The 26537-nt window shown below is 44.9% G+C and overlaps 1 protein-coding gene across 3 annotated transcripts in view; it reads right to left on the reverse strand.

Annotated features, from left to right (window-relative positions):
- Positions 1 to 23187, reverse strand: part of LOC129813315 (pantothenate kinase 3-like) — a 29885-nt gene extending 6698 nt beyond the window's left edge. For 2 of the 3 annotated variants that reach the window (XR_008753151.1, XM_055865660.1), the window contains exons 1-6: positions 22534 to 23187; positions 21816 to 21962; positions 14315 to 14520; positions 9676 to 9926; positions 2179 to 2355; positions 550 to 673 (exon numbers count right to left, since the gene is read on the reverse strand). Coding sequence is in view for 2 of the 3 variants with exons in the window: in XM_055865660.1 (XP_055721635.1) it covers positions 550 to 673; positions 2179 to 2355; positions 9676 to 9926; positions 14315 to 14520; positions 21816 to 21962; positions 22534 to 22774 (1146 nt within the window). In the remaining variant the exon portion in view is untranslated. The remainder of the gene's footprint in view (positions 1 to 549; positions 674 to 2178; positions 2356 to 9675; positions 9927 to 14314; positions 14521 to 21815; positions 21963 to 22533) is intronic. The other variant, XM_055865661.1, reaches the window with a different exon arrangement.
- Between the last annotated feature and the right edge of the window lie 3350 nt (positions 23188 to 26537).

A 26537-nucleotide genomic window follows, 5' to 3' on the forward strand; every position in this document is an offset into this window, starting at 1 on the left:
AACATCCAGCCCCCCCTGAACATCCCCCCTGAACATCCAGCGCCCCCTTGAACATCCAGCCCCCCTGAACATCCAGCCCCCCCTGAACATCCCCCCTGAACATCCAGCGCCCCCCTGAACAACCAGCGCCCCCTGAACAACCAGCGCCCCCTGAACATCCAGCCCCCCCTGAACATCCTGAACATATTTCCTGTCTGAAACGGCAGCCTATTTCCTGTCTGAAACGGCAGCCTATTTCCTGTCTGAAACGGCAGCCTATTTCCTGTCTGAAACGGCAGCCTATTTCCTGTCTGAAACGGCAGCCTATTTCCTGTCTGAAACGGCAGCCTATTTCCTGTCTGAAACGGCAGCCTATTTCCTGTCTGAAACGGCAGCCTATTTCCTGTCTGAAACGGCAGCCTATTTCCTATATTTATAAATCGCTATATTTATTCACAATTTCAAATTGTACAAATACACTACGGCAGTTTAGATATAGTGCACTACTATTGACCAGGGCCCTGGTGATGCACTATATAGGGAATAGGGTGCCATGACGTAGTGACGTACCTCGTTGAGCGCAACCATCCTGGTGATGGAGCCGATGTTGTTGGTGATGGAGACCAGGGTGGCTCTGGCTAGGTCCTCTTTAGAGATGGACTCCCGCTTCTCTTTACACACCATGTTCCCAAAACTACAAGACAGAAATACATCATGTTCCCAAAACTACAAGACAGAAATACATCATGTTCCCAAAACTACAAGACAGAAATACATCATGTTCCCAAAACTACAAGACAGAAATACATCATGTTCCCAAAACTACAAGACAGAAATACATCATGTTCCCAAAACTACAAGACAGAAATACATCATGTTCCCAAAACTACAAGACAGAAATACATCATGTTCCCAAAACTACAAGACAGAAATACATCATGTTCCCAAAACTACAAGACAGAAATACATCATGTTCCCAAAACTACAAGACAGAAATACATCATGTTCCCAAAACTACAAGACAGAAATACATCATGTTCCCAAACCTACAAGACAGAAATACATCATGTTCCCAAAACTACAAGACAGAAATACACCATGTTCCCAAAACTACAAGACAGAAATACACCATGTTCCCAAAACTACAAGACAGAAATACACCATGTTCCCAAAACTACAAGACAGAAATACATCATGTTCCCAAAACTACAAGACAGAAACACACCATGTTCCCAAAACTACAAGACAGAAATACACCATGTTCCCAAAACTACAAGACAGAAATACACCATGTTCCCAAAACTACAAGACAGAAATACATCATGTTCCCAAAACTACAAGACAGAAATACATCATGTTCCCAAAACTACAAGACAGAAATACATCATGTTCCCAAAACTACAAGACAGAAATACATCATGTTCCCAAAACTACAAGACAGAAATACATCATGTTCCCAAACCTACAAGACAGAAATACATCATGTTCCCAAAACTACAAGACAGAAATACACCATGTTCCCAAAACTACAAGACAGAAATACATCATGTTCCCAAAACTACAAGACAGAAATACACCATGTTCCCAAAACTACAAGACAGAAATACACCATGTTCCCAAAACTACAAGACAGAAATACATCATGTTCCCAAAACTACAAGACAGAAATACATCATGTTCCCAAAACTACAAGACAGAAATACATCATGTTCCCAAAACTACAAGACAGAAATACACCATGTCCAGAGCGACTTACAAGAGCAATTAGGGTTAAGTGAATTGCTCAACGGCACAGACATATTTTTCAGTTAGTTGGATCAGAACCAGCAACCTTTCCCTTACTGGCCCAATGCTCTTTAACCGCTAGGCTACCTGTTGCTACTGTGTGGACTGATGAATACACTCCGGGTAATGTTGCTACTGTGTGGACTGATGAATAAACTCCGGCTAATGTTGCTACTGTGTGGACTGATGAATACACTCCGGCTAATGTTGCTACTGTGTGCACTGATGAATACACTCCGGGTAATGTTGCTACTGTGTGGATTGATGAATACACTCCGGGTAATGTTGCTACTGTGTGGACTGATGAATAAACTCCGGCTAATGTTGCTACTGTGTGGACTGATGAATACACTCCGGCTAATGTTGCTACTGTGTGGACTGATGAATACACTCCGGCTAATGCTAACGGTTTACCTGGAGGCCACAGCCCAGCCGGGGAGGCCGAAGCGCTCGTAGTCCCCGCCGTAGATGTCCCTCACTAGCTTATCAACGTGTGAGCTCTCCCCCTGCGACGCCATCTCCAGAGCCTCCTCGAAGCTGGAGCAGCCAGTCAGTAAACAGCACAGCCCCAGGAATGTCCCTCCACCCAGACTGCATGGGGAAACACAGGACACGGTTATAACCTGTAGTAACCTACCACCATATTCTTTTTAAAAAATCACTCCAAATGTTCCAGGCTCCTCCTTCCTAGGTTCCGGGGGGGGACGTTTCCGCCTAGGTACAGATCTAGGATCAGCTTCCCCTCTCCCAAATCCTAACCTTAACGAATGGTGATGGAAATTCAAATGTACTAAGATCAGAATCTAGGGGATACAGCTCCGTGTCCCCTCCTGCCTCTAGCCATGCAGCACACAGGACCATTATGACAGCACACAGGACCATTATGACAGCACACAGGACCATTATGACAGACAGGCCTGAGTGGTCATGTGCCAGACCGGGAACCCACCAAGGACAACAAACAGAGGCAAGGGGAGCAACTATAGCCTGGGTACCAGTCTGGAATTCTAGCTAAACCATTCCTTGTCAGAACACGGAGTGGAAAGTAAGCACAAAACAGATTCTGGATTTCAGGCTAGGACAACCATCAGTCAGTGGAGGAAAAGCTAACAGATAATCAGAGATCCTCTTTATTTTTTTAACCTTATTTACTTAAACTACGCAAGTCAGTTAAGAACAAATTCTTATTTTCAATGACGGCCTAAGAACAATGGGTTAACTGCCTTGTTCAGGGGCAAAACGACAGATTTTTACCTTGTCAGCTCGGAGATTCAATCTGGTAACCTTTAGGTTACTGGCGGCCCAACGCTCTAATCACTAGGCTACCTGCCGCCTCTATTAAATTACTAGAGGGGATATGTCATAAACCCTCAAAGTTCAAAAACAGGGCCAAATGGCAGCCATCTTGGTAACGGAGAAATCCAAAACGAGTAAATTGGAATGAATGGCAGTAGAGGCATACGTGATGCATTTCCTGTTTTTACTAATGCAGGAAAACAAAAGTAAGGCATGTGATGTATCAGAAATGTTGTTATAGAATTACTGTCACCGCCAAATATTGTTCTATAATTAGAAAAATAGTTTATATGGCTTATATACCAATTTTCTGTATAAATAGCCTCTAAAATATATGCAGGAAATCACGGACTACAAAAAAAGAAATCCTGCCACGTCACGGACACCGATGTCACACTTCCAGACAAACTAAACACCTTCTTTGCCCGATTTGAGGATAATAAAGGAAGGCCAGCATCCCGGAGTCGGCTCTTAAATGTTGACGTTGAAACTGGTGTTTTGCGGGTACTATTTAATGAAGCTGCCAGTTGAGTACTTGTGAAGCGTCTGTTTCTCAAACTAGACACTCTAATGCACTTGTCCGCATGCTCAGTTGTGCACCGGGGCCTCCCACTCATCTTTCTATTCTGGTTAGAGACAGTTTGCGCTGTTCTGTGAAGGGAGTAGTACACAGCTTTGTACCAGATCTTAAGCTTCTTAGCAATTTCTGATCAATTCGATGTACTTTAAAAGGACAAAAAAAGTAGCTTTTCTTTCAAAAACAAGGTAATATCTAAGTGACACCAAACTTTTGAATGGTAGTGTAGGTCCTGGGTGGCAGGAAGCTTGGCCCCAGTGTTGTATTGGGCCGTATGCGTTACCATACCGGTGATGCAATACCAGACGGTGATGCAACCGGTCAGGATGCTCTCGATGGTGCGGCTGTAGAACTTTGAGTATCTGGAGACCCATGACAAATCTGTTCAGTCTCCTGAGGGGGAAAAGGTGGTGTCGTGCCCTCTTCACGACTGTCTTGGTGTGCTTGGACCATGATAGTTGGTTGGTGATGTGGACACCAAGGAACTTGAAACTCTCGACCCGTTCCACTAGAGCCCCGTCGATGTAAATGGCGGCGTGTTCGGCCCTCCGTTTCCTGTAGTCCACGATCAGCTCATTTGTCATCCTCACGTTGAGGGAGAGGTTGTTGTCCTGGCAGTGCTCCGGGCCTCCTTCCTATAGGCCGTCTCATCGTTGTCGGTGATCAGGCCTACCACTGTTGTGTCGTCAGCAAACTTAATGATGGTGTTGGGAGTCGTGCTTGGCCATGCAGGGGGGGGGGAAGAGTACAGGCAGGATGTGTTGTTGCCTACCCTTACCACCTGGGGGCAGCCCGTCAGGAAGTCCAGGATCCAGTTGCAGAGGGAGGTGTTTAGTCCCAGGGTCCTTAGCTTAGTGATGAGCTTTGAGGGCACTATGGTGTTGAACGCTGAGCTGTAGTCAATGAATAGCCTTCTCACATAGGTGTTCCTTTTGTCCAGATGGGAAAGGGCAGTGTGGAGTGTGATTACGCCATCTGTGGATCTGTTGGGGCGGTATGCGAATAGGAGTCGGTCTAGGGTTCCCGGGACGATGGTGTTGATGTGAGCCATGACCTGCCTTTCAAAGCACTTCATGGCTACCGACGTGAGTGCTATGGGGCGGTGGTCATTTAGTTAGGTTACCTTCGCTTTTCTGGGCACAGGGACTATGGTGGTCTGCTTGAAACAGGTATTACTGACTCGGTCAGGGAGAAGTTGAAAATGTCAGTGAAGACACTTGCCAGTTGGTCTGCGCATGCTCTGAGTACATGTCCTGGTAAATCCGTCTGGCCTCGTGGCCTAATGAATGTTTACATGTGTTAAAGGTCTTGCTCACATCGGCTACGGAGAGCGTGATCACACAGTCGTCAAGAACAGCTGCTGCTCTCATGCATGGTTCAGTGTTGCTTGCCTCAAAGTGAGTACAAAAGGCATTTAGCTCATCTGGTAGGCTTGCGTCTGGGTTTCCCTTTGTAGTCCATAATAGGTCCCGCAGGTCCCGTGTGGCTCAGCTGGTAGAGCATGGCGCTTGCAACGCCAGGGTTGTGGGTTCATTCCCCACGGGGGGACCAGGATGAATATGTATGAACTTTCCAATTTGTAAGTCGCTCTGGATAAGAGCGTCTGGTAAATGACTTAAATGTAAATGTAAATGTAAATAATAGTTTACAAGCCCTGCGACATCCGACGAGCGTCAGAGCCGGTGTAGTAGGATTCAATCTTAGTCCTGTAATGACGCTTTGCCTGTTTGATGGTTTGTCTGAGAGCATAGAGGGATTTCTTATAAGCGTCCGGATTCGTGTTCCGCTCCTTGAAAGCAGCTCTAGCCTTTAGCTCGATGCCATTGGATGAATCCTGGAACATAGTCCAGTCTGTGCTAGCAAAACAGTCCTGTAGCATAGCATCCGTGTCATCTGAACACTTCCGTATTGAGCGAGCCACTGGTACTTCCTGCTTTAGTTTTTGCTTGTAAGCAGGAATCAGGAGGATAGAATTAGGGTCAGATTTGCCAAATGGAGGGCGAGGGAGAGCTTTGTGCACGTCTCTGTGTGGAGTAAAGGTGGTCTAGAGTTTTTTTCTCCTTTGGTTGCACATGTGCCATGCTGGTAGAAATAAGGTAAAATGGATTTAACTTCACTAGGGTAGGGGGCACTATTTTCACCTCCGGATGAAAAGCGCGCCCAAAGTAAACTGCCTGCTACTCAGGCCCAGAAGCTAGGATATGCATATAATTTGTAGATTGGATAGAAAACACACCAACGTTTCTAAAACTGTTAAAATAATGTCTGTGAGTATAACAGAACTGAAAATGGCAGGCAAAAAACTGAAGAAAATCCATCCAGGAAGTGCAATTACTTTGAAAATTGGCTGTTTTTCCAATGAAAGCCTATCCACCATTTAAAGGGATCGGACCCAGATCCCGTTCCCTATGGCTTCCACTAGTTGTGAACAGTCTTTAGACATTGTTTCAGGCTTTTATTCTGAAAAATGAGGGAGAATGACAACATTGAGTGAGTGGACCCTGGGATGTCCTCAGAGCTGGTTAATGCACGTGACCGAGAGCACGCCTTTCTTGTTTTCCTTTTATATTGACGAAGATTTTGTCCGGTTGAAATAATATTGATTATTTAGGCTAAAAACAACCTGAGGATTGATTATAAACATCATTTGACATGTTTCTACGAACTTTACGGATACTATTTGGAATTTTCTCCTGCTTCTTGTGACCGCATTTGAGCCATTCGATTACTGAACAAAACGCGCGAACAAAATGGATGTTTCTGGATATGAAGAGGGACTTTGTCGAACAAAACAAACATTTGTGTAACATGGAGTCTTGTGAGTGCAACCATACGAAGATCATCAAAGGTAAGTGATTCATTTTATTGCTATTTCTGACTTTCGTGACTAATATACTTGGCTGGTAACTGTTCGTAATGTTTTGTGTGCTGAGCGCTGTCCTCAGATAATCGCATGGTTTGCTTTCGCCGTAAAGCCTTTTTGAAATCTGACACGGCGGCTGGATTAACAAGAAGTTAAGCTTTATTTTGATGTTTAAAACCTGTTGAGGCTAGGGGGTGCTGTTGTCACTATTTCTGGAAATCGTGTAATTTTTAAACGGCTTCCTACTAAATTCTTGATCGTACAATATGCATATTATTATTATTATTGGATAGAAAACAGTCTCTAGTTTCTATAGCCGTTGAAATTTTGTCTCTGAGTGGAACAGAACTCATTCTACAGCAATTTCCCTGACATGGAGTCAGATTTCACACATTTTGGCCCCTGATCTGGAGTCAGTTTAAAGGCCACTGTTATTGCTATGAGTATACAGACACTGCTTACGTCTTCCCCTGGATGCCTTTACGTGATGACGCTTTGAATGGTGTCGATTGCGCAATCACAGCCCCTATAAAACAAAAAAAAGTGTAGGTAGGAACTCTTTTCCAGATGCGCGGTGGACACCGACCTGCTCTTTTTCCAAGCATTAGTGTAGCCAGTGATATTTCTCCGGTCATGTTTGTACTCGTTATAGGAGTTAAAAACATCATAAGGTAGTTAATTTAAACCGTTTTATAGCAATTTATATCCGTTTAGTGCGATTTTGGGACATTTATTTCTGAGACACTTTGAAGCGCCGGGCACGTTTCCAGTTCATGCCGAACGCAGTGGGCATTTCCACATGGCAAGAGGACAGCTTTCGACCAAAAGACGATTAGACCCAAGAAAGGATTCTTTGCCCAAGATTCTGATGGAAGAACAGCTCAAAGTAGGAACAATTTATTATGATAAATCGTGTTTCTGTCGAAAAATGTTAATCGCTTATGACGCCATCTTGTTAGACGTAGCTTCGCTTGGCGCAAACTGTATTGAAAAGTAAGGATAATTTAAAAAATGTAAATCAGCGATTGTATTAAGAATTAAATTGTCTATCAATCGCTGTCCACCCTATATTTTTTAGTCACGTTTATGAGTATTTATGTATACGACTAGATCACTGTCTAATATGGCGCACGACATTTTCTGACCAGCTGGGCTACTTTTCTCATTGTCTAACCATGATTTTGGTGGCTAAATATGCACATTTTCGAACAAACTGTATATGTATGTTGTAATATGATGTTACAGGAGTGTCATCTGAAGAATTCTGAGAAGGTTAGTGAAAAAATTAATATATTTTGGCGATGTTTACGTTATCGCTCACTTTGGCTAGAATCAATGCTGGGGTAATGTTTGCACATGTGCTATGCTAATATAACGATTTATTGTGTTTTCGCTGTAAGACACTTAGAAAATCTGAAATATTGTCTGTATTCACAGGATCTGTGTCTTTCGATTAGTGTATGCTGTGTATTTTTACGAAATGTTTGATGATTAGTAATTAGGTAAACACGTTGCTCTATGTATTTATTCTAGTCCATTTGTGACGGTGGGTGCAATTGTAAACTATGATATCTACCTGAAATATGCACATTTTTCTAACAAAACCTATCCTATACCATAAATATGTTATCAGACTGTCATCTGATGAGGTTTTTTCTTGGTTAGTGGCTATCAATATCTTAGTTTAGCCGAATTGGTGATAGCTACTGGTGTTGGTGGACAAAGAAAAGATGGTGTCTTATGCTAATGTATTTAGCTAATAGATTTACATATTTACATATTGTGTCTTCCCTGTAAAACATTTAAAAAATCGGACATGTTGGCTGGATTCACACGATCTGTGTCTTTCATTAGCTGTATTGGACTTGTTAATGTGTGAAAGTTAAATATTTTAAAAAAATATTTTTTGGGGAATTTCGTGCTCTGCCTTTTCAGTGGGATGTGGGAGGTGTGCCGCTAGCGGCACCCCGGTCCTAGACAGGATAACACATATATTTTCAAGAATGTTAAATATTTGAATTGAGTATTTTTGAATTTCGCGCTCTGCAATTTCACTGGATGTTGGCCAGGTGGGACGCTACCGTCCCAGGTACCCATATGAAGTTAAGTTAATACCATCATCGGTTTGTGGTGGTAAATAGATAGAACTCTCTAGGTAGATAGTGTGGTCTACAGCTTATCATGAGGTACTCTACCTCAGGCGAGTAATACCTCGAGACTTCCTTAATATTAGACATCGCAAACCAGCTTTTATTGACAAATAGATACAGACCGACCACCACCCCTTGTCTTACCAGACGTACCGGTTCTGTCGATCCACAGAAAACACAGCCAAATTAATATTATCCACGTCGTCGTTCAGCTACGACTCGGTGAAACATAAGATATTACAGTTTTTAATGTCCCGTCAGTAGGATAGTCTCGAACGATAATCCAGTTTATTTCCCACGTCTTATCTTCACACGAATGACGGGGATTTGGGCCTGGTCTCGGAGAAGCAGTATATCCTTCACGTCAGACTCATTAAAGAAAACATCTTTGTCCAGTTCGAGATGAGTAATTGCTGATCTGATATCCAGAAGCTCTTTTCGGTCACAGAAGACGGCAGCAGCAACATTAGGTACAAAATAAGTTACATACTATTCGAAGAAGCACAGTTGGTTAGGGGGCCGTAAAAAGGCAGCCATCCCCCCCCTCTGGCGCCATTATAAACCAATGCCAAGGCAGCCATCTGCCCCTCCAGCAGCCAAATCGAACGCTGTGCTCCTTATTGTAACGTTTTATTGGCAACGACCTATAATTCAAGTCAGGCTAATTCAAGTCAGGCTAATTCAAGTCAGGCTAATTCAAGTCAGGCTAATTCAAGTCAGGCTAATTCAAGTCAGGCTAATTCAAGTCAGGCTAATACAGAACAAACTCAGTTCAAAACGCTAAACCATTTCACAGGTTCAAGGTACAACTTGGTCCCATTTCAACACGTAGAGAAAAACACCTCTGGAAGGAAGTGCTTCTCTTTAATCACCTAGGCTACATGTTGTAAAACAGGAAATTAAATCACAGAAAGAAATAGAAATAGAATCCAAATGTACGTCTTTTCGGGTTCGAATGTGGTTAATAGACACAGGTGACAGTGGCCAAAAGGCTTGACCACAACGTGACCGTATGCTAACATTACCTGGTCCCAGTTACTCGTTTGTAGTTGTTCTTGGAGTAGACGGCCAGGATGCTGACGCCAGAGCCGATGTTGACCAGCAGCAGAGGGTAAGGGTTCTCCAGTGTGAAGGGTTTCTGGACACAGTGTTCAGGGTCTGTAGGGTTCTCATAGTAGTAACACTCTGAAGGATTGGACACCACTGAGTCTATGTAGAGGACGCCCCGTATCAGACAGTCCAGCTCATCTAGCTTCAGCAGCTGGAGGTCAGCCATCTGAGGAGAGAAGAAGAGGACAGGAGGTCAGCCATCTGAGGAGACGAAGAGGACAGGAGGTCAGCCATCTGAGGAGAAGAAGAGAGGACAGGAGGTCAGCCATCTGAGGAGAAGAAGAGGACAGGAGGTCAGATATCTGAGGAGAGAAGAGGACAGGAGGTCAGCCATCTGAGGAGAAGAAGAGGACAGGAGGTCAGCCATCTGAGGAGAAGAAGAGAGGACAGGAGGTCAGCCATCTGAGGAGAAGAAGAGAGGACAGGAGGTCAGCCATCTGAGGAGAGAAGAGGACAGGAGGTCAGCCATCTGAGGATAAGAAGAGGACAGGAGGTCAGCCATCTGAGGAGAGAAGAAGAGGACAGGAGGTCAGCCATCTGAGGAGAAGAAGAGAGGACAGGAGGTCAGCCATCTGAGGAGAGAAGAGGTCAGGAGGTCAGCCATCTGAGGAGAGAAGAAGAGGACAGGAGGTCAGATATCTGAGGAGAAGAGGACAGGAGGTCAGCCATCTGAGGAGAAGAAGAGGACAGGAGGTCAGCCATCTGAGGAGAGAAGAGGACAGGAGGTCAGCCATCTGAGGAGAGAAGAAGAGGACAGGAGGTCAGCCATCTGAGGAGAGAGGAAGAGGACAGGAGGTCAGCCATCTGAGGAGAGAAGAAGAGGACAGGAGGTCAGCCATCTGAGGAGAAGAAGAGGACAGGAGGTCAGCCATCTGAGGAGAGAAGAGGACAGGAGGTCAGCCATCTGAGGAGAGAAGAGGACAGGAGATCAGCCATCTGAGGAGAGAAGAGGACAGGAGGTCAGCCATCTGAAGAGAAGAAGAGGACAGGAGGTCAGCCATCTGAGGAGAAGAAGAGAGGACAGGAGGTCAGCCATCTGAGGAGAAGAAGAGGACAGGAGGTCAGCCATCTGAGGAGAAGAAGAGGACAGGAGGTCAGCCATCTGAGGAGAAGAAGAGAGGACAGGAGGTCAGCCATCTGAGGAGAAGAAGAGGACAGGAGGTCAGCCATCTGAGGAGAGAAGAGGACAGGAGGTCAGCCATCTGAGGAGAGAAGAGGACAGGAGGTCAGATATCTGAGGAGAGAAGAGGACAGGAGGTCAGCCATCTGAGGAGAGAAGAAGAGGACAGGAGGTCAGCCATCTGAGGAGAGAAGAGGACAGGAGGTCAGCCATCTGAGGAGAGAAGAAGAGGACAGGAGGTCAGCCATCTGAGGAGAAGAAGAGGACAGGAGGTCAGCCATCTGAGGAGAAGAAGAGAGGACAGGAGGTCAGCCATCTGAGGAGAGAATAGGACAGGAGGGCAGCCATCTGAGGAGAGAAGAGGACAGGAGGTCAGCCATCTGAGGAGAGAAGAGGAGGTCAGGAGGTCAGCCATCTGAGGAGAGAAGAGGACAGGAGGTCAGCCATCTGAGGAGAAGAAGAGGACAGGAGGGCAGCCATCTGAGGAGAGAAGAGGACAGGAGGTCAGCCATCTGAGGAGAGAAGAGGACAGGAGGTCAGCCATCTGAGGAGATAAGAGGACAGGAGGTCAGCCATCTGAGGAGAGAAGAGGACAGGAGGTCAGCCATCTGAGGAGAGAAGAGGACAGGAGATCAGCCATCTGAGGAGAGAAGAGGACAGGAGGTCAGCCATCTGAGGAGAGAAGAGGACAGGAGGTCAGCCATCTGAGGAGAAGAAGAGGAGGTCAGGAGGTCAGCCATCTGAGGAGAGAAGAGGACAGGAGGTCAGCCATCTGAGGAGAAGAAGAGAGGACAGGAGGTCAGCCATCTGAGGAGAGAAGAGGAGGTCAGGAGGTCAGCCATCTGAGGAGAGAAGAGGACAGGAGGTCAGCCATCTGAGGAGAGAAGAGGAGGTCAGGAGGTCAGCCATCTGAGGAGAGAAGAGGACAGGAGGTCAGCCATCTGAGGAGAGAAGAAGAGGACAGGAGGTCAGCCATCTGAGGAGAGAGGAAGAGGACAGGAGGTCAGCCATCTGAGGAGAGAAGAAGAGGACAGGAGGTCAGCCATCTGAGGAGAAGAAGAGGACAGGAGGTCAGCCATCTGAGGAGAGAAGAGGACAGGAGGTCAGCCATCTGAGGAGAGAAGAGGACAGGAGATCAGCCATCTGAGGAGAGAAGAAGAGGACAGGAGGTCAGCCATCTGAAGAGAAGAAGAGGACAGGAGGTCAGCCATCTGAGGAGAAGAAGAGAGGACAGGAGGTCAGCCATCTGAGGAGAAGAAGAGGACAGGAGGTCAGCCATCTGAGGAGAAGAAGAGGACAGGAGGTCAGCCATCTGAGGAGAAGAAGAGAGGACAGGAGGTCAGCCATCTGAGGAGAAGAAGAGGACAGGAGGTCAGCCATCTGAGGAGAGAAGAGGACAGGAGGTCAGCCATCTGAGGAGAGAAGAGGACAGGAGGTCAGATATCTGAGGAGAGAAGAGGACAGGAGGTCAGCCATCTGAGGAGAGAAGAAGAGGACAGGAGGTCAGCCATCTGAGGAGAGAAGAGGACAGGAGGTCAGCCATCTGAGGAGAGAAGAAGAGGACAGGAGGTCAGCCATCTGAGGAGAAGAAGAGGACAGGAGGTCAGCCATCTGAGGAGAAGAAGAGAGGACAGGAGGTCAGCCATCTGAGGAGAGAATAGGACAGGAGGGCAGCCATCTGAGGAGAGAAGAGGACAGGAGGTCAGCCATCTGAGGAGAGAAGAGGAGGTCAGGAGGTCAGCCATCTGAGGAGAGAAGAGGACAGGAGGTCAGCCATCTGAGGAGAAGAAGAGGACAGGAGGGCAGCCATCTGAGGAGAGAAGAGGACAGGAGGTCAGCCATCTGAGGAGAGAAGAGGACAGGAGGTCAGCCATCTGAGGAGATAAGAGGACAGGAGGTCAGCCATCTGAGGAGAGAAGAGGACAGGAGGTCAGCCATCTGAGGAGAGAAGAGGACAGGAGATCAGCCATCTGAGGAGAGAAGAGGACAGGAGGTCAGCCATCTGAGGAGAGAAGAGGACAGGAGGTCAGCCATCTGAGGAGAAGAAGAGGAGGTCAGGAGGTCAGCCATCTGAGGAGAGAAGAGGACAGGAGGTCAGCCATCTGAGGAGAAGAAGAGAGGACAGGAGGTCAGCCATCTGAGGAGAGAAGAGGAGGTCAGGAGGTCAGCCATCTGAGGAGAGAAGAGGACAGGAGGTCAGCCATCTGAGGAGAGAAGAGGAGGTCAGGAGGTCAGCCATCTGAGGAGAGAAGAGGACAGGAGGTCAGCCATCTGAGGAGAGAAGAGGACAGGAGGTCAGCCATCTGAGGAGAGAAGAGGACAGGAGGTTATTTTCCTCAATTCATCATATAATAGCATTCAAAAAATATTGTAAAGAATTGCCTAATACATTTACTGACTATACCAAACATTAGGAACACCTTCCTCATTGAGTTGTACCTCCCCATTTTGCCCTCAGAACAGCCTCAATTCGTCAGGACATGGACTCTACAAGGTGTTGAAAACGTTCCACAGGGATGCTGGCCCATGTTGATGCCAATTCTTCCCACAGTTGTGTCAAGTTGGCAGGATGTCTTTTGGGTGGTGGACCATCCTTGATAAACACGGGAAACTGTTGAGCGTGAAAAACCCAGCAGAGTGGCAGTTCTTTACACAAACCGGTTCCTGGCACCTACTACCATACCCCGTTCAAAGACACTTCAATATTTTGTCTTGCCCGTCCACCCTCAATGGCCCACACCCACAATCCATGTCTCTATTGTCTCAAGGCTTAAAAATCCTTCTTTAACCCGTCTCCTCCCCTTCATCTACACTGATTGAAGTGGATTTAACAGGTGACATCAATAAGGGATCATAGCTTTCACCTGGTCAGTCTATGTCATGGAAAGAGCAGGTGTTCCTAATGTTTTGTACACTCAGTGCATATATTCACTTAAAATCAATTAACATCAGGAAGAAAATTATTAACCTTTCTGATCATGTGGTGTCTTACAACAAAAAATCCCCCCCTCCCCCGCCAAGCTTCTCAATGTATTAATAGGCTTCTGGAAGAGACGGGACAATTCATCACAGAACATTACGCAGGTTGCCATTAGTGATCAATCCAGTACTGGTTGCAGTACTGAGCGTTTCCCTTCAGATAGGCCAGCTGCAAAATGCCAAAGACCAAAATTGGCTAATTTGTAAAAAAAAAATGACCATACATTTTTTTGGTTGCTGTTGCTTTTATGGTCTTAATTTAAAGGTTAGTCATTAGGATTAGCAGTGTGTTTAAGGTCAGGGTTCATTTGAGGGTTAAAAACATACTAGGACTTTGTGGCTGTGCCTGCTAGCGACCACTCTGAGGCGAGAAATGCTAACCTGCAAACATTACAGTCACTAGAGGGATGATCGCTCTCTTTCCCGCTAAAATCTTTTCCCTTTACTGAACCCACCTGGCGGAAGTCGAACTCAAACTTGTAGGCACCCCCTCCGGTGGCACAGAGGGTGGTGTGGAGGCTGGAGAAGTGCTTGTTGCGCGCCATCTGTAGGAAGGCCGGCAGATCCTGGGTGGGGAAACGGATGAAGTGGAGGTTTCCTGTGCGTCCGCATATCGTCAGGTCCTTCATCTCCAGGTGAACATCTCTGATCCCAGTCTTACCTAGCTCCACAGATTCACCGTCAGAAGGATTACTTTTCTTAGTCCATATTGTGCATTTCTTTTACCCCCCCATCAGATACACCCCCCCACCCCCCAGATACAGATCCATTGAGCTTAGGGTTAATTAATGTTGCTGCACGGATATCGAGAAGGGTGCAACTGCAGACCGCAATTCAGGGCATTCCTGCATCTGGGCATTCCAGCATCTGCAGGATCTAACTACTTCTACTGGGGGGGTCCTGGGAATGCCCACATGCAGGAACGCCCACGAATTGCGGTCTGCAGTTGCACCCTTCTCGATATCCGTGCAGTAACATTAATTAACCCTAACCCTAAGCTGCACCTTGCCGGAAAGGGGGTTTGAACAAGTGACCTTTCTTAGACGCTAGCCTACCAGGATTTTGGATTTTCGTTGAGGTTTGCGTCATGTAGAAATGAAATGGTAAATATAGCTTTACTGCATTAGCTAGCTAGCTAGTTAGTAGTGCATAAGTAAACAAACTTCTCAAAGAAGTAACTAACTTAACTAGCAAGATAGCTATATGCATGGCCCTTGTGCTAACTAGCAAGCTAGCTACATGCCTTACCCTTGCGCTAACTAGCAGCCTTGCCCTTACTAGCAGGCTAGCTATATGCATTGCCCTTACTAGCAGGCTAGCTATATGCATTGCCCTTACTAGCAGGCTAGCTATATGCATTGCCCTTACGCTCGCTAACTAGCAGGCAAGATATATGCATTGCCCTTACGCTAACTAGCAGGCAAGATATATGCCTTGCCCTTGTGCTAACTAGCAGGCTAGCTATATGCATTGCCCTTGTGCTAACTAGCAGGCTAGCTATATGCATTGCCCCTGCGCTAACTAGCAGGCTAGCTATATTCCTTGCCCTTACTAGCAGGCTAGCTATATGCCTTGCCCTTGCGCTAACTAGCAGGCTAGCTAAATGCATTGCGCTAACTAGCAGGCTAGCTATATGCATTGCCCTTACTAGCAGGCTAGCTATATGCCTTGCCCTTGCGCTAACTAGCAGGCTAGCTAAATGCATTGCGCTAACTAGCAGGCTAGCTATATGCATTGCCCTTACTAGCAGGCTAGCTATATGCATTGCCCTTACTAGCAGGCTAGCTATATGCATTGCCCTTACTAGCAGGCTAGCTATATGCATTTCCCTTACTAGCAGGCTAGCTATATGCATTGCCCTTACTAGCAGGCTAGCTATATGCATTGCCCTTACTAGTAGGCTAGCTATATGCATTGCCCTTACTAGCAGGCTAGCTATATGCATTGCCCTTACTAGCAGGCTAGCTATATGCATTGCCCTTACTAGCAGGCTAGCTATATGCATTGCCCTTACGCTAACTAGCAGGCAAGATATATGCATTGCTCTTACGCTAACTAGCAGGCTAGATATATGCCTTTCCCTTGTGCTAACTAGCAGGCTAGCTATATGCATTGCCCCTGCGCTAACTAGCAGAATAGCTATATTCCTTGACGTTACTAGCAGGCTAGCTATATGCCTTGCCCTTGCGCTAACTAGCAGGCTAGCTATATGCATTGCGCTAACTAGCAGGCCAGCTATATGCCTTGCGATAACTAGCAGGCTAGCTATATGCATTGCCCTTACTAGCAGGCTAGCTATATGCCTTGCGCTAACTAGCAGGCTAGCTATATGCCTTGCGCTAACTAGCAGGCTAGCTATATGCCTTGCGATAACTAGCAGGCTAGCTATATGCATTGCCCTTACTAGCAGGCTAGCTATATGCCTTGCGCTAACTAGCAGGCTAGCTATATGCATTGCCCTTACTAGCAGGCTAGCTATATGCATTGCCCTTACGCTAACTAGCAGGCAAGATATATGCATTGCCCTTACGCTAACTAGCAGGCTAGATATATGCCTTGCCCTTGTGCTAACTAGCAGGCTAGCTATATGCATTGCCCTTACGCTAACTAGCAGGCTAGATATATGCCTTGCCCTTGTGCTAACTAGCAGGCTAGCTATATGCATTGCCCTCGTGCTATCTAGCAGGCTAGCTATATTCCTTGCCCTTACTAGCAGGCTAGCTATATGCCTTGCCCTTGCGCTAACTAGCAGGCTAGCTATATGCCTTGTTCTTTAGGGTGGCTTCATTCCATCCATGGCAGCCTCTCACTCAGCACCACCTTGTCGTCAGTGAACACTCATCCCCAGTCTAAGTACTATTCATGGAACATCTATGTCTTCTGGAGAGTTACGGTTCATCTTATCGTTACGCTCTACTACAAACCTGTGGAGAGTCCTTAAACACTTAAATTTAACACTTAAATGTAAAAACACATTTTCACTTAAGTCATTATGGGATATTGTGTGTAGATAAACATTTTTTTCATCCATTTTGAATTTAGGCTGTAACAACAAAATGTGGAAAAGTCAAGGGGTATGAATACTTTCTGAGCTGTATATAGAGCCTCCCGAAAGTATTCAGACCCCTTGACTTTTTCCCACATTTGGCTACTTCACAGCCTTATTCTAAAATTGATTACATTTCAGTCTCATAGCAAAGGGTCTGAATACTTACGAAAATAAGGTATTGTTTTTTATTTTTTAATACATTTTGCACAAATTTCTAAAAACCTGTTTTCACTGTCATTATGGGGTATTGTGTGAAGATACCTGAGGATTTCTTTAAAAAAACAAATTTTAAATACATTTTCGAATGGATATGACTTTTTTTTTTTAACAATTCCATATTGATTAGTACAACCCCCCCCCCCCCCCCCCACACCCTAAAAAAAAAAGTAGCCTATGCCTAAAGGGCAGAATCAGGATTATTTACATGAATCCAGTGTCCATTTTGTTTTGAATCCTCCATCCCAAGTGCACTACAAAGCTGCTACCCAAACACAGTCTGGCTGGGCCGGAATTATTAAAGGGTACCCTAAAATTATCTACATTTCTCAAATTGTACCCTGATGTGGTTTAAGCACTGTTGTGGACTTAGAAAAATAACAAAATTGGATGTACTATGGGGAGGGAAGAAGAAAAAGAAGAAGAAGTTATTCTGCCCTCTAGAGGACTTTGTAGAAAAGAACATACGTCACTTTGAAATAAATACAGATTTAAGAGTCTCTTTTCTTTGCTTTTACAGTAAATCTATCCAAATCAGCGTATGAACACAAGGGCAGCTAAAAAAGATGCCAAGTCATTATTAGCCTGCTTCTGTATGGAATGCAGGTGCATTATGGGACACAAGGCATTATTGATTAACTTAGGTGCGACCAAATCATGTGCCAGTGCCAACAAGGGAAAGAGTTAGTGTAGAACTCTGCAGGTATTGTTCCAGCCCTACATAAAACATCAGCTCTTACCCAGGTAATGGAATACAGTGCAGGGCCATTAGAGAATGTGACAACACTGGTTACCAGTACTACTTGACAGACAGCATTTTGTGATTATTATTTTTGATCCTGCTGGTTATATATGAACGTTTGAACATCTTGAAGAATGATCTGGCCTTAATGGCCATGTACTCTTATAATCTCCACCCGGCACAGCCAGAAGAGGACTGGCCACCCCTCAGAGCCTGGTTCCACGACAGCCTTTATAATAGAACGCTTGTGACCACACACATCTAAATATTGCACTGTGGGAGAAAACATCTTAAAGTAGAAATAGAATGAAACAAACAGGCATTCTATTGTTGCTCTATTATAGTGGCCACTATAGTAGACATTGATCAAGTGCACAAGGCTACATGAGTGCAGAAAAATAATTCACTGAGTAAAAACAAAAGTATAACCCCCGCACTCTCTCTCTCACACACACACACACACACACACACACACACACACACACACACACACACACACACACACACACACACACACACACACACACACACACACACACACACACACACACACACACGTTACTGTCAAGTTCAACACAACAAAAACAATGTCTTTGGTCTACACTACACTTCCTGCCTGTGGACATCTGTTCTACAATGCGCCAGCAGCAGTGAGGAAGAGGGAAAGTGTGTGGTGTTCCTTTCACCTCCATAGTGGCATCCACCTTAAGCCAGGCCCAGTTTAATTAAGCCAGGCCCAGTTTAATTAAGCCAGGCCCAGTTTAATTAAGCCAGGCCCAGTTTAAGCCAGGCCCAGTTTAAGCCAGGCCCAACTTCAGCTACACTTGATCCCTGAATCCACTTGTTTAACAAGTAACACCTAATTTCCACCTAATTCTCTCATTCTGAAAATTAACCACATTCTGTAGAGGGAAAACATTACTTAACAGATAGTGGTTAGTTCGTTAGCTAGTTAACATTTCACACAGATTGCCAGGGTTCAGTAAGCAACTAAGGCGTTATAACTTGAGGAACGGCAAGGAGTAGTTTACCAGTTAATACTATAGTGAATTGGTTAGGTTACTAACGTTAGCTGTCTGATGTTGTCTAACGTTAGCTGTCTGATGTTGTAACGTTAGCTAGCTAACGTTAGCTGTCTGATGTTGTAACGTTAGCTAGCTAACGTTAGCTGTCTGTTTTTGTAACGTTAGCTAGCTAACGTTAGCTGTCTGTTTTTGTAACGTTAGCTAGCTAACGTTAGCTGTCTGTTTTTGTAACGTTAGCTAGCTAACGTTAGCTGTCTGTTTTTGTAACGTTAGCTAGCTAACGTTAGCTGTCTGATGTTGTAGCTGTCAGATGTTGTAACGTTAGCTAGCTAACGTTAGCTGTCTGATGTTGTGTCTGACTTTAATAACAACACCATATTTGATCAGTAAATTAGCTATTTTGTAAATTAACTATTTCTGTATTTCATTTAAGAAATGTGCTAAAATGTCTAAGAACATGTTTTCTCTTTGTCATTATGGGGTTTTGTGTGTTGATGTGGAATAAGTCAAGGGGTATGAATTCTTCCTGAAGGCACTATATATAGTCTTGTAATTACACCTATATTGTTATGCAAAGACAATGTAAATGTTGGGCTCTCTATCATTATGGGGTACGTACCAGTTGGATAGGTACATATGCTTTGTTATAGGATTTAGGGAATCTTCTAGATGGACTGGCTGTCAGCCTTCTAGATGGACTGACTGTCAGCCTTCTAGATGGACTGACTGTCAGCCTTCTAGATGGACTGTCTGTCAGCCTTCTAGATGGACTGTCTGTCAGCCTTCTAGATGGACTGACTGTCAGCCTTCTAGATGGACTGACTGTCAGCCTTCTAGATGGACTGTCTGTCAGCCTTCTAGATGGACTGTCTGTCAGCCTTCTAGATGGACTGACTGTCAGCCTTCTAGATGGACTGTCTGTCAGCCTTCTAGATGGACTGTCTGTCAGCCTTCTAGATGGACTGTCTGTCAGCCTTCTAGATGGACTGACTGTCAGCCTTCTAGATGGACTGTCTGTCAGCCGTCTAGATGGACTGACTGTCAGCCTTCTAGATGGACTGTCTGTAAACCTGATCATGTAAACCTCATCTATAGGATCTTCTTTCCAGAGGTGTTTTAACATTCTGTAGGCTATACATGTTCCCTGTGAACACTTGTAATGGACAATCAATACAATTGAAAATGACATGGCAGGTGAGGTCTTACCATAGGCTGCAATAGGTCTATAGTCTGGGCCAGGTGGGGTCTTACCATAGGCTGTGTTAGGTCTATAGTCTGGGCCAGGTGAGGTCTTACCATAGGCTGTGTTAGGTCTATAGTCTGGGCCAGGTGAGGTCTTACCATAGGCTGTATTAGGTCTATAGTCTGGGCCATGTGAGGTCTTACCATAGGCTGTGTTAGGTCTATAGTCTGGGCCAGGTGAGGTCTTACCATAGGCTGTGTTAGGTCTATAGTCTGGGCCAGGTGAGGTCTTACCATAGGCTGTGTTAGGTCTATAGTCTGGGCCAGGTGAGGTCTTACCATAGGCTGTATTAGGTCTATAGTCTGGGCCAGGTGAGGTCTTACCATAGGCTGTGTTAGGTCTATAGTCTGGGCCTGGTGAGGTCTTACCATAGGCTGTGTTAGGTCTATAGTCTGGGCCAGGTGAGGTCTTACCATAGGCTGTATTAGGTCTATAGTCTGGGCCAGGTGAGGTCTTACCATAGGCTGTGTTAGGTCTATAGTCTGGGCCAGGTGAGGTCTTACCATAGGCTGTATTAGGTCTATAGTCTGGGCCAGGTGAGGTCTTACCATAGGCTGTGTTAGGTCTATAGTCTGGGCCAGGTGAGGTCTTACCATAGGCTGTATTAGGTCTATAGTCTGGGCCAGGTGAGGTCTTACCATAGGTAAGCTGGGACCAGGAGACTGAAAAATAGCTTCTATCTCAAGGCCATCAGACTGTTAAAACAGCTATCACAAACACAGAGAGGCTGCTGCCTACATACAGTCTTGAAATCATTGGCCACGTTAAGAAATGGATCACTAGTCACTTTAATAAATGTTAATATATCTTGCATTACCCATCCAATATGGATATACTGTATACTCTTATACCGTATATTGCATCTTGCTTATGCCAGTGTAACGGATGTGAAATGGCTAGCTAGTTAGCGGGTACGCGCTACTAGCGTTTCAATCAGTTACGTCACTTGCTCTGAAACCTAGAAGTAGTGTTGCCCCTTGCTCTGCAAGGGCCGCGGCTTTTGTGGAGCGATGGGTAACGACCCTTCGTGGGTGTCAGTTGTTGATGTGTGCAGAGGGTCCCTGGTTCGCGCCCGTGTCGGGGCGAGGGGACGACGTAAAGTTATACTGTTACACCAGTCAGTCATTGCCCATCCATATATTTATATATTTTTATTCCATCCCTTTACTTAGACTTGTATGTATTAGGTAGTTGTGGAATTGTTAGATATTGCTGCACTGTCGGAACTAGAAGCACAAGTCGAGAGATCGAAAAACAGCTTCTATCTCAAGGCCATCAGACTGCTAAACAGCCATCACTAACTCAGAGAGGCTGCTGCCTACATTGAGACCCAATCACTGGACACTTTAACAAATGGATCACTAGTCACTGTAAACAATGCCACTTTAAATAATGCCACTTGAAATAATGTTCACATATCTTACATTACTCATATCACATGTATGTACTGTATTTTATACCAAATACTGCACCTTGCCTATGCTGCTCAGCCATCGCTCATCCATGTACTTATATGTACATATTCTCATTCACCACTTTAGATTTGTTGGGGAATTGTTAGATTACGTGTTAGATATTACTGCACTGTCGTGAACTAGAAGCACAAGCATTATGCTACACTAGCAATAACATCTGCTAACCATGTGTGTGTGTGACCAATAAAATGTGATTTGATTCTTACCGTAGGCTATGTTGGAGGTCAGGTAGCGCCGGATGCTCTTTAGGTTCTCTACCTCCTCCTGCTCCTCCTCGGCTGTGATATCTTTGGGCTCAAAATAGACCAGCTTCACCAGGGTGCCACCGATGTCCATCCCAAACCAGGGGAAGGCTGTATAGACACAGAGACCAAACAGAAAGAGACGAGGAAACAAATATTTGTTCATAAAAATGTCAGCAACAGTACATACAAATAGAGTTGCTGCATAGCGACAGGTCTGGAAGTGATTAGGAGGGAGGGTGAACAGCAAATCAAATGTCAACAACACCCTACAGTACACAATGAGTTATCGTTGACAATGACAGCGCTGGTTACTGCGCAATCTCAACACATCTGTAAGGGTTGGCATCAAATAACACTACAATATATATTAAAATGTCAACTGTTTCTTAAAATGTCGGGCAATCGTGACACCAAAGCTTGTTGAACGGTCTTCTTCATCAATACAATGCTAATAAATATGACAATAACAGTAGACCGCTGTGTATACACGGTCCTCCCCTAAGGCAGTGTGTACTGAGACGCCATCTTGTCTGCCTGCTGCTGAAAAACAGCCAAGTCAACAGCTAGTTCACATTGGAGAACTGGACATGACCACAGAGAAGGCAGTTATTTGCAGTTATCTCTTATGCTGCCGTTAGCCAACATTAGCAAGATAAGTAAAAGTTACTGTTCAACGTACGTGGCCTGATCTTTCTCAGGGAGTCAATCCTTTGCCTTGACGAATAGTTGGATGTGGACGTGCGTCGTTCATCGGTGGCACTTCCCCCGGCCGTAGTTCTCTCCATGTTGTTACTGTCTAATCCAAAATGATTCGACTCGTCACTCCTTGAACGCGACTGCTTCGGTGGAGGCTCCGCCGCGTCTTCGTTTTCCCCGGTCTCCGGTTCATTCTCGCCGTGGTGGCCATTCCGCTCTTCCATTGAATACAATTGAAGAATGACGTCTTGATATACAATTCGTATTCAATTCTGCGTTCCGATTGAGATAATATCTAAAGCTGACAAGGTAGCTAAATAAAATGGATCTTGTTAGCTATAAAAAAAAAAAATGTTGCCAATGTTTTGATGTCAGTTCGTTTTCACAACAAGATGATGCTGAAGAGTGGCAGGAGCTCTGAACCAATTCCTTCTAACCTAAACGTAGCGACCCCTCCAAGAATGTTCTCGTCGGTCAAAGGGATCAAGTTTTTGTCAAAAGTATATATATTTTTTGTTGATTTTAAGCTAACTCTAAACCATTTTCATAACATTAACCTAATTATCCTGTTACGATAATTCGAAAAGTCCAAATCTGACATTATTTTTTTTTTTTTTTTTACAAAAGCTGTATCCCTTCTAGCCATGACCGTTCTAGTCATGTCATTGGACAATAATGGTTCCGCGTTCAATAGAAGGTGGGGAATATAGCACCAAGAGTTTAAATTTAGGTAATTTAGCACAGTGGTTCCCAACCGTTTTCAGTTAATGTACCACCAACTGAATTTTGCTTTCCCCTCATGTGCATTTTACCAGAGGGCTATGGTCTCATCAAGTCCTCCCTATGGATAGGCCAAGTACCCCCTGGAACCACTTATTTAGCAGACACTCCTATGCAGAGCAATTTACACGAGCAATTAGTACCTTGCTCAAGGGCACAGAGAGATTTTACACCTAGTCAGCTCGGGGATTTGAACCAGCAATCTTTCAGTTATTGGCCCAACCACTAGGTTACCTGCAACCCTCTTAAAGATACATTTACAATGTACATTTATTTTCACAACCTCTTGAAAGGAAATTGGTGAATTGCTCACTGTTTAGACATAATTTACAGAATAGATAATGAAACACCCATGTCTACTGGGTGAAATACCACAGCAGCAATATTTGTGACCTGTTGCCACAAGAAAAGGGCAACCAGTGAAGAACAAACACCACTGTACATACAACCCATATTTATATTTATTTATTTTCCCTTTTGCAGTTTAACTATTTGCACATCGTTACAACACTGTATCTAGACATAATAGGACATTTGAAATGTCTCTATTCCTTTGGAACTTTTGTGAGTGTAATGTTTACTGTTCATTTCACTTATTATCTATTTCACTTGCTCTGGCAATGTTAACATATGTTTTGCCAATTTTTTATTTAACTAACAAATCCTTATTTACAATGAAGGCCTAGGAACAGTGGGTTAACTGCCTTGTTCAGGGGCAAAACAAGAGATTTTTACCTTGTCAGCTCGGGGATTCGATCTAGCAACCTTTTAGTTACTGGCCCAACGCTCTAACCACTAGGTTACCTGCCACCCCACAATAAAGCCCTTTGAATTAATCATGAGTGAGCAGCAGAATTGTATTGATTGTCCATTACAGGTGTACATAGGGAACATGTATAGCCTACAGAATGTTAAAACACCTTTGGAGAGAAGATCCTATAGATGAGGTTTACATGATCAGGTTTACAGACAGTCCATCTAGAAGGCTGACAGTCAGTCCATCTAGAAGGCTGACAGACAGTCCATCTAGAAGGCTGACAGTCAGTCCATCTAGAAGGCTGACAGACAGTCCATCTAGAAGGCTGACAGTCAGTCCATCTAGAAGGCTGACAGTCAGTCCATCTAGAAGGCTGACAGACAGTCCATCTAGAAGGCTGACAGTCAGTCCATCTAGAAGGCTGACAGTCAGTCCATCTAGAAGGCTGACAGTCAGTCCATCTAGAAGGCTGACAGACAGTCCATCTAGAAGGCTGACAGTCAGTCCATCTAGAAGGCTGACAGTCAGTCCATCTAGAAGGCTGACAGACAGTCCATCTAGAAGGCTGACAGACAGTCCATCTAGAAGGCTGACAGTCAGTCCATCTAGAAGGCTGACAGTCAGTCCATCTAGAAGGCTGACAGTCAGTCCATCTAGAAGGCTGACAGTCAGTCCATCTAGAAGGCTGACAGTCAGTCCATCTAGAAGGCTGACAGACAGTCCATCTAGAAGGCTGACAGTCAGTCCATCTAGAAGGCTGACAGACAGTCCATCTAGAAGGCTGACAGACAGTCCATCTAGAAGGCTGACAGTCAGTCCATCTAGAAGGCTGACAGACAGTCCATCTAGAAGGCTGACAGACAGTCCATCTAGAAGGCTGACAGTCAGTCCATCTAGAAGGCTGACAGTCAGTCCATCTAGAAGGCTGACAGTCAGTCCATCTAGAAGGCTGACAGACAGTCCATCTAGAAGGCTGACAGTCAGTCCATCTAGAAGGCTGACAGTCAGTCCATCTAGAAGGTTTCCAGACAGTCCATCTAGAAGGTTTACAGACAGTCCATCTAGAAGGCTGACAGACAGTCCATCTAGAAGGCTGACAGTCAGTCCATCTAGAAGGCTGACAGACAGTCCATTTAGAAGGCTGACAGACAGTCCATCTAGAAGGCTGACAGTCAGTCCATCTAGAAGGCTGACAGACAGTCCATCTAGAAGGCTGACAGACAGTCCATCTAGAAGGCTGACAGACAGTCCATCTAGACGGCTGACAGACAGTCCATCTAGAAGGTTGACAGACAGTCCATCTAGAAGGCTGACAGACAGCCCATCTAGAAGGCTGACAGACAGTCCATCTAGAAAGCTGACAGACAGTCCATCTAGAAGGCTGACAGTCAGTCCATCTAGAAGGCTGACAGTCAGTCCATCTAGAAGGCTGACAGACAGTCCATCTAGAAGGCTGACAGACAGTCCATCTAGAAGGCTGACAGACAGTCCATCTAGAAGGCTGACAGACAGTCCATCTAGAAGGCTGACAGACAGTCCATCTAGAAGGCTGACAGACAGTCCATCTAGAAGGCTGACACAGTCCATCTAGAAGGTTTCCAGACAGTCCATCTAGAAGGTTTCCAGACAGTCCATCTAGAAGGCTGACAGACAGTCCATCTAGAAGGCTGACAGACAGTCCATCTAGAAGGCTGACAGACAGTCCATCTAGAAGGCTGACAGACAGTCCATCTAGAAGGCTCACAGACAGTCCATCTAGAAGGCTGACAGTCAGTCCATCTAGAAGGCTGACAGACAGTCCATCTAGAAGGCTCACTAAATCCTATAACAAAGCATATGTACCTATCCAACTGGTACGTACCCCATAATGAGAGAGAGCCCAACATTTACATTGTCTTTGCATAACAATATAAGTGTAATTACAAGACTATATATAGTGCCTTCAGAAAGAATTCATACCCCTTGACTTATTGCACATCAACACACAAAACCCCATAATGACAAAGAGAAAACATGTTCTTAGACATTTTAGCAAATGTCTTAAATTAAAAACAGAAATAGTTAATTTTCTGTCATACAACAAAATGTGGAATAAGTCATGAAGCCTAACACACTTGGTTACCTGTCGTCCAAAAAGTTAGACTTTAACTAATCTGTCTATTGAATATTCTTCCAAGAGTCTTGATGATCATCCAGGTGCTTTTTTTGGCAAACTTGAGTCAACTTTTTGGATGAAATGGGTCCCATTATGTCTGGAGAAAACCAGCAAGACAATGATCCAAAACACATTCGTTCAGCAAGACAATGATCCAAAACACACAATCAAGTCTACATGAAAATGGCTAAAAATAAACAAATTTGAAGTTTTGGAATGGCCTAATTAAAGTGTGTATGTATCGTCAAGTGAACATATATTTACAGTAAGCATAGATGGGGCCTGAGATCCTAGT

The sequence above is a fragment of the Salvelinus fontinalis genome, chromosome 16, assembly GCF_029448725.1.
Source record: "Salvelinus fontinalis isolate EN_2023a chromosome 16, ASM2944872v1, whole genome shotgun sequence".
In the NCBI taxonomy this organism is placed as follows: Eukaryota; Metazoa; Chordata; class Actinopteri; order Salmoniformes; family Salmonidae; genus Salvelinus; species Salvelinus fontinalis.